This window comes from Hippopotamus amphibius, chromosome 9 (assembly GCF_030028045.1).
Source record: "Hippopotamus amphibius kiboko isolate mHipAmp2 chromosome 9, mHipAmp2.hap2, whole genome shotgun sequence".
Lineage (NCBI taxonomy): Eukaryota > Metazoa > Chordata > Mammalia > Artiodactyla > Hippopotamidae > Hippopotamus > Hippopotamus amphibius.
The window spans coordinates 100,853,767-100,866,187 of NC_080194.1; the positions used below are offsets into that span (position 1 = coordinate 100,853,767).

A 12,421-nucleotide genomic window follows, 5' to 3' on the forward strand; every position below is an offset into this window, starting at 1 on the left:
TGTACTGTCTTTGTCTGGTTTGGTTTTTTTGTACTGTCTTTGTCTGGTTTTTGTTTCAGTGTAATGGTGGCCTCATAGAATGATTTGGAAGTGTTCCCTCATCCTCAATTTTTTGGAATAGTTAGAGGATAGGTATTAGCTCTTCTTTAAATGTTTGGTAGAATTTACCTGTGAAGCTGTCAAGTCCTGGACTTTTGTTTGTTGGGAGTTTTAAAAATTACTAATTTAATTTCACTATTAGTGATTGGTCTGTCCCAGTTGTCTATTTCTTCCTGATTCAGTCTTGGAAAATTGTATGTTTCTAGAAATTTATGGATTTCTTCTAGGTTGCCCAGATGGTTGGCATGTAACTTTTTGTAGTATTCTCTTGGGATTTTTTAAAATCTCTGTGATATCAGTTGTAATTTCTCTTCTTTTATCTCTTATTTTGTTTATTTGGATTGTCTATCTTTTTTCCTTGGTGAGCCTGGCTAAAGGCTTATCAATTTCTTTTCTTTTCAAAAAAATATCTCTTGGTTTCACTGATATTTTCTATTGTTTTTTTGTGTGTGTGTCTCTATTTTATTTGTTTCCTCTCTGATCTTTTTAATTTCCTTCCCTTTGCTGACTTTAGGCTTTGCATGTTCTTCTTTTCCTAATTACTTTAGGTTATTTATTTGAGATTTTTCTTGTTTCTTTATGTATCTATATCACTATAAACCTCCCTGTTAGAACTGCTTTTGCTGGGTCTCATAGATTTTAGAAATGTGTTTTTATTTTCATTTGTCCTGAGGTATTTTGTGATCTCCTCTTTGATTTCTTCATTGATCCATTGGTTTTTTGTGGCATATTGTTTAGTGTCCATGTGTTTGTCTTTTTCCCATTTTTCTTCCTATAACTAATTTATAGTTTCATACCATTGTGGTTGGGAAAAATGCTTGATATAATTTCTATCCTCTTAAATTTGCTAAGACTTGTTTTGTGGCCTAGCAAGTGGTGTATCCTGGAGAACATTCCATGTGCACTTGAAAAGAACGTGTATTCTGCTGGTTTGGGATGGAATGTCCCATATATGTCTATAAGTCCAACTGGTCTAATATGTCATTTAAGACCACTGTTTCCTTATTGATTTTTTGTCTGGATGATTTGCCCATTGATGTAAGTGGGGTGTTAAAGTTCCCTACTATTATTGTGTTATTGTCAATTTCTCACTTTATGTCTACTGATATTTGCTTTGTATATCTAGGTGCGCTTATGTTAGATGTATATATATATATATATATATATATATATATATATATATATATATATATAAAATTGGCTGCATTGGGTCTTTATTGCTGCACATGGGCTTTCTCTAGTTGCAGCAAGCAGGGGCTACTCTTCCTTGCAGTGCACAGGCTTCTCATTGTGGTGGTTTCTCTTGTTGTGGAACACAGGCTCTAGGCACGTGAGCTTCAGTAATTGTGGTGTGCGGGCTCAGTAGTTGTGGCATGTGGGCTCAGTAGTTGTGGCTTGTGGGCTCTGGAGCACAGGCTCAGTAGTTGTGTCACATGGGCTCAGTTGTTCCATGGCATGTGGGATCTTCCCAGACCAGGGATTGAACCCATGTCTCCTGCATTGGCAGGCAGATTCTTAACCACTGTGCCACCAGGGAAGTCCTGTAGGTGCATATATGTTAACAAATGTTATATCCTCATCTTGTGGTGACCCCTGTGTCATTATATAATGCCTTTCTTTGTCTCTTGGTACACACTTTGTTATAAAGTCTACTTTGTCTGATATGAGTATTGCTACCACTGCTTTCTTGTCAGTTCCATTTGCATGAAATATCTTTTTCCATCCCCTTTCAGTGTATCTTTAGTTTTGAAGTAAGTCTCTTGTAAGTAGCATACAGATGGGTCTTTTAAAATCCAATCAGCCACACTATGTCTTTCTATTGGAGCATTTAGTTAATTGACATTTAACATGATTATTCATAGGTATGTACTTAATGCCATTTTGTTGCTTGTTTTCTGTTTTTTTTTTGATATTTCTTTTCTGTTCTTTGCTGCTTTTGGTTTCTTCTCTTGTGGTTTGATGATTTTCTTTAGTTGTATGCTGGTTCCTCTCTATTTTCTTTTTCCACTTTCTTTGTTATTGATGCATAGTTGATACACAGTATATATTTTATAAGTTACAGGCATACAATATAGAGATTTGCAATTTTCTTTGTCAGTCCCAAACTCCCTAGCTGTCCCTATCTCCCACCCTTCTTCCCTGGTAATCATAAGTTCATTCTCTAAGTCTGTGAGTCTGTTTCTGTTTTGTGAATAAGTTCATTTGTATCATTTTCTTAAAGAATCTGCATATAGGCAATATCATATGATATTTCTCTTTGTCTGACTTACTTCACTCAGTATGATGATCTTCGTTTATTGTAGGTTTTTGATTTGTGGTTACCATTGACTTCATCTATGAGGGTGAGTCAAAAATTATCCACACTCTGGTTATATTAAAACTTCTGTTGGCCACACTGTCTTATCAGCACTTTCTGTTCAAGGCTACTATCTCCCCAGTCAGTGCTATGCAGGTATGAATATGCTACATCAGTTCATTTGTAACTGCTGTGCGAGCTAAAAGGGATGCCCCACTTGTGATCTGCACAAAAGAAGAGCAGTATGCAGTGATCTGTTTTTTGTGGTCTGAGGGTGTATCTGGTCCATTATTTATCAAAGACTTTGTGCACAGTATGGAGAAAGTGTTTTGTCACAAAGAAGCGTGTATGAATGGGTAGAGATTCTTATTGAAGAGCTGAAGCCTAAACTTTGGATTAAACTCAGAGGACTGCTATCCAAGGGTGTTGTGATCTTGCATGACACTGCATGTCTGCACACTTCTGCCCACACTGTCAACACTCCGCAAAAGCTTCGTTTTGAGGTGTTAAAGCATCCTCCCTGTAGTCCTGATCTTGCTTCATCAGACTGTCACCTGTTTGGTCCCCTGAAAACAGCCCTACAAGGAAGAAGATTCACTTCTGATGAAGAAGTGAAGACAGCAGTGCATTTGTGGCCTACAGCTCAACCTAAAACATTTTTTAATGAGGCAATATGAAAGCTTGTTGACAGATGGACAAACTGTACTGAAAGTCAATTTTTTTACATTATGTCAAAAAATGATGTATTTGTCTTTTCTAAAAGTTAATTAAAATAAATTCTACAGCCAGAGTGCAGATAATTTTTGACTCACCCTCATATATCTACTGATATACTGATAAAACTGATAATGATTTAAGTTCAAACACATTATAAAAGATCTACATTTTTTAATCCCTTTCTCCATGTTTGGTGTTTTTGATGTCATGTTTTTCATCTTCCTGTTTGTCATTTGTATATTGTAGTTACAGTTGATTTTACAATTTTTTTCTTTTAACCTCCATGCTGGATTATTTAATAACCATTAAATAATCTGCAGCCTTTACTAGTGGGATTTCTCCTTTCCTATAAATTCTTACTTCTTTGGACCCTTTGCTTTTCCACTTAGAGAAGAGCCCTTATTTCTTTTAGGGTTAGTTTACTATTGATAAAATCTTTTTTTGTTTTTGCTTGTCTGAGAAGTTATTCATCTCTCCTTCAATTCTGAATGATAATCTTGCTGGGTAGAGTATCCTAATTTGTAGGTTTTTCCCTTTCAGAACTTTAAATATATCTTGCCATGCCCTTCTGGCCTGCAAAGTTTCTGCAGGAAAAAAATCAACTGATAGCGTTCTTTGTTATGTGACTCTTACTTTTTTCCTCTTACTGCATTTATAATGCAAATGTTAGTACACTTGATGTTGTCTTAGAAGTCCCTTAAACTGTTCTTATTTTTTTTAATGTTTTTCTTTTTGCTGTTCTGATTGATTTCCATTTTTTATTTTTCAGATTTCTTATGCATTCTTCTGTATGACCTAATCTGCTGTTAATTCCCTCTAGTATGTTTTTCTTTTCTTTTTCTTTAAGAACTTTTATTGAGTTACAATTGACATACAATAAACTGCATATATTTACAGTGTACAATTTATTTTTTTCTTATTAGTAATGTATATATGGCAATCCCAATCTCCCAATTCTCTAGCATGTTTTTCATTTCAGTTACTGTATTCTTCAGCTCTGACTGGTTCTTTATTATATTTTCTAATTCTCTGTTAGAATTCTCACTGTGTTTATCTATTCTTTTCCCTAGTTCAATTAGCATTCTTATTAATGTTTTGAACTCTTTATCTGGTAAATTATTTATCTCTGTTTCATTTGTTGTCTTTTCCAGGGTTCTTTTTTCTTGTTCTTTCCTTTAAAATAAATTTCTCTGTCTTCTCATTTTCTTAACTTTCTCTGTCCCTATGAGATTAGCTGAAGCATCTACTTATCCTGGTCTTGAAGCAGTTTTCTTATGTGGGAGGGTCCCTGTGCAGTCTACATGTGCCCAGTGGCTTTGGTGGGAGAGCTGGATCTGAAGTGAGCACAGGCCACATTTTCCCCCAGGATGTGCTGGCAGCTATCACTTTGGTGTGAGGTGGGGCTGGAGATGGAGTGGCTAGAGCCAGAGCCAGATGTGAGCCTGGGCTTTCCTATGCTCAGTGGCTGTCACCACCGTATGAAGAGCAGGGTCAGGTCTTGAGGTGCTGGGGCAGAACCCTTCAGGATCAGGTCAAGCTGATTACTTCCCCTGTTAGTGTGTGCTCTCTGCTCCTCCCAGCACCAGCATCCTCAATCAGGAGGGCAGCACTGGAGCAAGATGGGCCCAAGCAGGTACCCAACTCAGGCCACTGCATGCACTATGATTGGCCCAGCACAACAGTCAGAGCTCCAGACCACTTCTGATCTGCTGCCTCCACGAACCCCAATGATGGCCACCCTTGCCCCTTTTGGATGTCAGGCCAGGTTCAAGTGGGCTCCATCCCACCTCAGCTGTGCACTCTCCTCACCAATGGCGGCCTTCACCCTGGGCAGGAGCTGCACAAAGCTAGAGGTACCAGAGTGGACGCTCAGCATGGGCTGGAGCGCACCCTGGGCAAGGGGTTGGGGGCTGGGGTGGAGTTGGGGGAAACTAGCCAGAGCCCTGAAGTTTCAATCTGCTTCCTTCACCTAACTTTGGGAGTAAGCAAGCATGTGTGCACTCTGCACAATGCGTATAGCCCTCCTGTTAGTCTCACTGGTTTTCAAACCAGCTAAGGGGATTTTCCCAACGTGGTTCAAACTGCTCACTCCACAGGGAGGATCTCAGAGCCCATGTCATCCTCCCCTCTTCTGTGTCCCCTCCTAGGGGCACAGGTCCTGACTTGATCACTTCTCTTCCCTTCCTGCCTAACTCTGTGTGAATCTTTCTTTACAGCTTTGGTTGTATAAGAGTTTCTAGCAGTCTCTAATTTTTTTTCAGTGAGGATTGATCTACATGTAGTGTTTTTTCTTTTTTGATGTACATTTGGGGGGAGGTAAGCTCAGCATCCTCCTTCTCCGTCATCTTGGTATCCTTTGAAGAACCTTTGGCTTATAATTTAAAATAATCATTTTGGGTTTTGGATAAGGGAAAGGACAGAAGCAAGCAGACCAGTTAAGAGCTTGTTGCAATATTCCTGGGAATAATGTGTTGAAACAGAGTGGAAGTGACAATGGGAATAGTGATAAGAAATTAGCTTTTGGATGTATGTCAAAAGAAGAGCTGACTGGATTTGCTAATGGAGTGGATCTAGGATTTGAGAGAGGTAAGTCAAGAAGGTCTTCAAGGATTTTGGCATGAGACACAGGAAAAAATAGATATTATATTTACTGAGATGGAAACAAAACAGGAGAGAAAGATTTGTGGGGAAATTAAGAGTTCACCTTAGGTCATATTAAGTTTGAGATGCTTACTAGACATCCAGGTAGGATGTGGAGTGCAGTTGGGTATGAGTCTCAAATGCAGAGAAGTTGGGTTAGAGATGAATTTCAAAGTTATCAGTCCAGAGATGGTGTTTTCTACTAGGAGACTGATGAGACCACTCAGGGAGTGAATGCAGATAGAGAAGTCCAATGGGGACTCTGACAGGATCCCTATCTGTGAATAATGATTTTAATAACTCTCTGGATTCCATGAGTGCCTTGCAACTCAAATGTGGCCGAGGACCAGCAGCATACCATCACCTGGAAGTGTGTAAGAAATTCAGAATCTCAGGCCCCACCGCAGACCTACTGATTCAGGATTAGCACTTTTAAATGATTCCCTGGTGGTTCCTATACACATTAAAATCTAAGCAACAGACATTAGAGTATTCTGAGTTTTACTGAAGCTCTTTTGGGTACAAAAGCCCCAAAGACTCACTCAGACTAGCTCAGACAATAGGATCTTACAGCCCAGTGAAGAGACAGACTTGCAGAGAAATCTAAGAATAGGACTCAAGAGAACGTGAAGGCTCGTGGAGACGAGGCCCAGAGGGTCAGCGTAGACCTCGGAGGCTCGGCAAGGGGAGTGTCAGGTCCTCGCTGCTCTGGCCTGGGTGCAGTGCTCTCGTGCGTGCCTCACGTTCCACGGCCCGCTGGATCCCTCACCATGTACTCTTCATCTTTTTGCCAGCGTTCTTGTTCACTTGTGGCTTTGCCTAACTTCTAATCTGAGCTCACTTATGCCCATGATGTGCTCCTGGTCTGTCTCATGACCTTATATTGCTGACTACCTAAATTTTAGTTTCAGAGAATAAGAACATTATCTGCCCAATTTGTCCCTGTTCGGGCAGAGCTTTTTGCACCAGCCTCTCTTGCAAGCTAATGGCTAGCCTTTGGTTTAACTGCCAATTTCTGATTCAGCAGGTGCTGGGTAATACGGTATAAAACACGCCTGCCCCTGGCCTGTCTGATCGGCAGGGGCCGTGGAAGAAAAGCACACTATGATTACATGTCTAGTTAAAGTGGTCTTAAAAAAAAACGAAACAGGGCTTTCAAATCTTGGTTGCAGGCTCTTTCCCCTTTACCTACACCACCACCTCCAGCCCCACCTTCCTTCCCACACCTCCCAGGAATGTTTACATCCTCCAGCAGACTCCGACAGTCATGGAGGGGACTTTCATATTTAGGATATTTCAAATGTTGTATAACAAAATTAATTACATTTAATTAAACTTACCCATTTTTTATGGCCTCAAACAAATCTAAAATGCCGTGTTAAGCTTATGAGATGGCTGTCCTCCAAAGGACTCTGCTGCTGAGCGTATCTGCCCAGAAGCTTGCAGGGATCATTTTACACAAGTGAGCCTGATGAATGGTCTCTTACCTCAGTTAAGCATCAAGCAAGAATTAGTCTCTGGGTCCCAGGCCAAGAAACCGCCCACGTCCTCCATCCTTCCTGTGCTCCAGCAGCAGATTTCTCACTCAAACAGCAGTCTTCCTTTTCCTGCCTGCTCTTTCCATAATGCACTGAAATCATGAGCTTTCTTCTCTCTTTTCCCCACTACTTGACAGTAGGGGAGGGGACTGCTCTATTTCTCACGAGCACAGGGCTGGCATACAGGAGCTGCAGTGTGAACATTTATCGAGTGAGCAAATGAATGCTCTTACTCATTGGTTAAGTGCTTCCCTCACCTTTTCCTGTGAAGAATCCCAAGTCTCAGTGGATGCCTTGCTCCACAGGTTGTAGGTCTATTTCACGTGTCTTCTCACCTTGTGCCCAGCCTAAAGCAGTATTGTCTCTGGTCCATGCTGGTCTCAAGGTAGAAGACATGAGTGCAAGAGGGCTGATGGAAGCATCAGTGCACCTTAAAGCCTCTGCTTATAACGGGCACAGTTACTTCTGCCACACTCAGTCACATGGCCAAGCTCAATGCGAGCAGAGGGAGAAAATCATGCTTCTCCAAGGGAGGGCGGGGCTGGAGCACCTGTCTGCTGAACGGCAATACCCAAGCTTTCTATCGGTGCTATTCCCACATTCTAATTCGTTTTCAAGTCAGCCAACTAAAATCCCCCACAACGTATGTATTAAGTCAGGATCCGTTCAGTTCCAGGAACAAAATACAATTCAAAGTAGTTTATGCAAAAAAGAAACTTACTGACCCATAACTAGGAAGTACAAGGAGCAGATAGAGTTGAAGCCGAAGGGTTCAGACGATGCCACCAGGACTCTATCTCGTTACGCTGCTCCCCTCAGGGTGCTGGTCTTATTCTTGTCAACCTCTCGGAGGCGGCCTCCATTTGACTAGAAAAACTGGCTGCCAAACGTCCCAGATCCACATCCTCCCTTTTAGGAGCTCCCCGTGGGTAAGGAGCTTTTCTTTCATGTTTTGCACTTTACTCCCAAGGAAGGAGTCTTCCTGTCCTTACCTGAGTATTATACTCACGTCTGGGCCAATCTCTGTGTCTAGGAAATGGCTTGGCCAGTCAGATTTAGGTCCTGCGCCCCCAACTCCACCACAGCTAAAACAGTAACAGTTTAGTCTACCGAAATATACATCTGTTACCTGAGTTTTCAATCAGCACTATTCTGAGGTTTTAACCAGTTTTTAAAACTCAGTAAACTAAAATTCCCTACAATGTATATATTAGTCAGGATCTACTCAAGTCTAGGGACAGAATACAACTCAAACTAATTTATGAACCAAAGGCCTTGCAGTATATTTATTCAATATTTACATATACAGAATAAAAAAATAAGTAAAAATTCCTTTTTTGGATTAGAAAAAACAAAATCTAAAACTGCATAGAGTGAATTCAACAGTAAACCTTTAGTTTATATGCTCCTGTATCTTTTTGTCCTTTGAAAATATTGAAGAGATCCTGTACCAGAAACCTTAATTTCAAAATCGTCCCAGGTTGTTATACCCCAAATTCCTTTCTCATCTGTTTTATCCGTTATAATCATTCTTGCCCATTATAGCCATCTCATCCAGTTCTCATTTCCACCATCCTACATCCTTCCCACCAGAGGTAACAGAGCAATGTAATACCACACACTTTAAAAAACTGTCCTGGTTTTTTACTGCCCATTCACTAATTCAATAAGCCTTTACTGAACCCATTAGAAGGCAGGTGCTGTGTGGCTTTGGGGATACACAGGAGGGATGATACACAGGAGGGATAAAACACAGTCCTTCTGCCCTCAAGAAATCTGTCATATAACAGGGGGCAACAGGCTTATAAACAAATGTCTGCAACATTACATAATAAGCACTGCAGTAGAAGTAAGAAACATGTTCAGATCAGTGCTATGAAGAGAATTCTGAAAATATGGAAGACTGGCCTAGAGAAATGTGAGGCAGGAAGCACAATGACCAGTTAGAGGAGATCACTGCAGAAATCTGAGCAGGTCATGATGAGAATCTGAACTCTACCTGAAAGCAGAAGCTGTGAGGATAGAGAAGAGACAATGGAGATAGAGTCATTATGAAGAAGAATCAGTAGAACCAGAGAAGTGAAGGGTGGGGAAAGGGAGAACTGAGGAGGCATCAAGTTTCTCAACTTTGACCACCGAGGTATGCTGGTGCCGCTCATGAGGATACCAAGCAGGAGAAGCTTTCCAGAGACGAACACGGACGTAGGCTGAGATGGAAGTATGGTGGATAGTCCCTTCCTTCGATTCATGAGTCATTTGCACCAGTAACCAAAAGTTATTTCTGCTTGTGCATAGGGTGGAAAGTAGGAAAGGGAGAGAGTAAGGAGAAGGTGACAAATCTATGATCCAATAGGTGGTGTTGTGCCAAGGCATGGATTTCTTTCTCTGTCAAGAATCTGCCAGTTACTTGTAACCAAAAGAGGTTCTGTCTTGTTCTACTCACCTTCAGGTGCTGGCTCTGGGCAGGGGTCTGTGGTGCCTGCTGAACAAGGCACTTGTTGAAGACCCACAGCATCCTAGGTGCTCACTCACAGCTCTGGCTTTACATCACAAAGTTTTCAGAGTCAGGACTTCTATTTATAAATGGCTGCCAAGTCTGTAAGTGTAAGTTAAATGATATCTTTAGGAAGGCTAATTTAAGAATATGAAAAATTCACGGTTTCAGGAATTGGCCAAGCATTTTCATCTTAAGAACCTTCCCTTGAGAATGCTCTCATATTTCTGGATACAATGAAAACATTAATATTTTATTTTATAGGAAATATGTTTATTATTGATCATGGCAATTCAAAAATATTCATTTTTTTCTCAGGGTTGGTCCATCATACTCTTTCTCTTTACAGATATTAAATACAGCAAAATTGTGAGTAATTTTGTTTAATATTACAGGGAAACATCTGTATGATAAGCAAGATGGGAATTTCTAACAATGAAACGAGGTCTCTAGACCTTGCCAGTAAAACAAAGGAAGCATTTCCAGTGATAAGATATAGCAACCCATGGATAAAATCTAACAGAGCACATGCTGGAAAGTGGGATCAGGAAAGTTTACAATCCACTGTCACTGTGAGTCTGCTCTGGGATGGCACAAGCATGGCCTGTGAAAGGGGCTCCGAGGTATGGTCACGCCTGTCTGAAGAATGGGTCCTTTGGGCATGGGATGCATGTGACCTAAGTGTCCCAAAACCAATTGTTTTTTCAACTTCTTGTCCATGTAATCATGACCAGAGGTTTCAAGGAGAAGACAAGATCAGGAACTATTTAGCTCTGACTTTTGAGCAGACGTAAAACCAGCTCTTCATCCTCGGCTAAAGACAGGCCTGTATCCAAAGGTTCTAAGGTTTCCCACTTGGTCTTCTTTCTGTTGCGACTTGTGGGTCCCACGTCTTCCACTTCATCGTTGTTCCTTTTCCTCAATGCCTGCTTCTTCTTCGTATCACTGGTGGGAACAAATCCAATGATTTACTTTATAAATAAATAATTAAATCCACTATTATGAAATCAAACCCTTAAAATACGACAAAATTACCTATAACAGATACTTGGTAAAGTGATATTATTATTCAAGAAGGAAAGAAGCTATAACAACTTCAGGCTATCTGTGTCATAAGTAACTACCTTCCCATTAACAGATGTGGGGAGAGGGCCTATCATATATACCAGGCACTGTGCAGGGTACATTGTATACAGTGTCTCATCCAATCCTCACAGTAATTCTAGGAAACTCTAGATATAGCATCTACAACTTGAGGATACCAACTGGCTCACAGACTGGCTCCAGACTGGCTCCAATCTGTGCCCATCCTTCTACATCAAACCATCTCTCTATAAAGTTAGGCTATCCATTAGGTAGCAGCAATATCTGTTGCATTAAGCTGTGATATATAGATTATGAATAAAACAGGACCTGAAATGTTAAGTTACAAATCACTTAAGACACCAAGTAAATTTGCCCCGTTTAAATCTCTATCTAAGACTCACAAATGGTCTTAAGAACACATAAACATTACTGCAGTATTCGGCATACACTTGAGGCACAGACCATAAAAATAAAACTAATTTCTGAAGGTAGAGAAAATCACTTGATACATTAAAAACATAAGAAAAAGCAAAACATCCTCAAGGCATTTTAACATACCATCATCATATTCAAAAATGACCACATTATTGGATACAAGTTTAAAACAAATAAAAAATCCACCTAGCAGCAATGGCAGTACCAACTATTCATTAGGTGCTTACCAAAGGTCTGGCACTGTGCTACATGCTTTACATAGATTACTACATTATCTGCATGAAAATCCTTGGTGTGGGGAGCACTGGACTCATTCTACAACAAGGTTAAGGGAGGTTAAATGACTGAACTCAGATTATGCACATGGAATTCAAACCCTGATCTGAATGACTCTAAATTTAGCCCCAAAGCCAGACGAATGAAAGCAAAATATATTCCAAGCACAGGATGTATTCCAAAAGAGAGCAAACTGCGCAAGTTCCGGTGTACAATCTATTATGCCTTAAGAAGTTAGCCGGGTATCAAAGTGAATGTGCCTAATCAGCATATCCAGTTCTGACAGCTCGAAGCAAAACTGTGAACAGTCTCCCCATTCACCCTCCCCCAGAAACAACCAACACCCTGACTCAGTAGTCATCCTCTCTCACCACTGGAGGAAAAACAAACTAGACAACAATATGAGCTTATTTAAAAGCTGCAAATAACTGTATTTTAAAAGGGTGGGTACCTAACACAGATGAACATGAAAGAGTTCCCTATAATGGGAATTCAGTCAGTAAAGAAAGTTATTCTTAGTGGAAAAAGGACTTTAAAAAAATATATTGTGTCCTAATCTACTCGAGTATTGGCCAACCCAGTAATTGAGTAATTGGCTAGTCTGGTGCCAATTCCACTGGGCTAGAGTACTGTGATTTATTTGGAACAAGTTAATACTGATTTTTGCCCTGCCTGTACTTCAAGTGCATCTCAGAGCAGCTCATCAGAAGCAGCCTGATTCACTAACGCATTCTTTGTTAACGTGCTCCTGCACATTACATTCTGTGCAGGAAACAGCTAGTTTAGATACTAAAAAAAAAAGATGGAAAATTTATGTAGATGGAAAATATTTTCAGAATT

General features: G+C 40.4%; 1 protein-coding gene across 2 annotated transcripts in view; it reads right to left on the reverse strand.

The window, feature by feature from the left end:
* Window positions 1-10,045: 10,045 nt before the first annotated feature.
* Window positions 10,046-12,421, reverse strand: part of DDX10 (DEAD-box helicase 10) — a 274,783-nt gene continuing 272,407 nt past the window's right edge. For both annotated transcript variants that reach the window (XM_057750938.1, XM_057750939.1), the window contains exon 18: window positions 10,046-10,729. In XM_057750938.1, coding sequence (XP_057606921.1) covers window positions 10,552-10,729 — 178 coding nt within the window. In that variant the 3' untranslated portion in view covers window positions 10,046-10,551. The remainder of the gene's footprint in view (window positions 10,730-12,421) is intronic.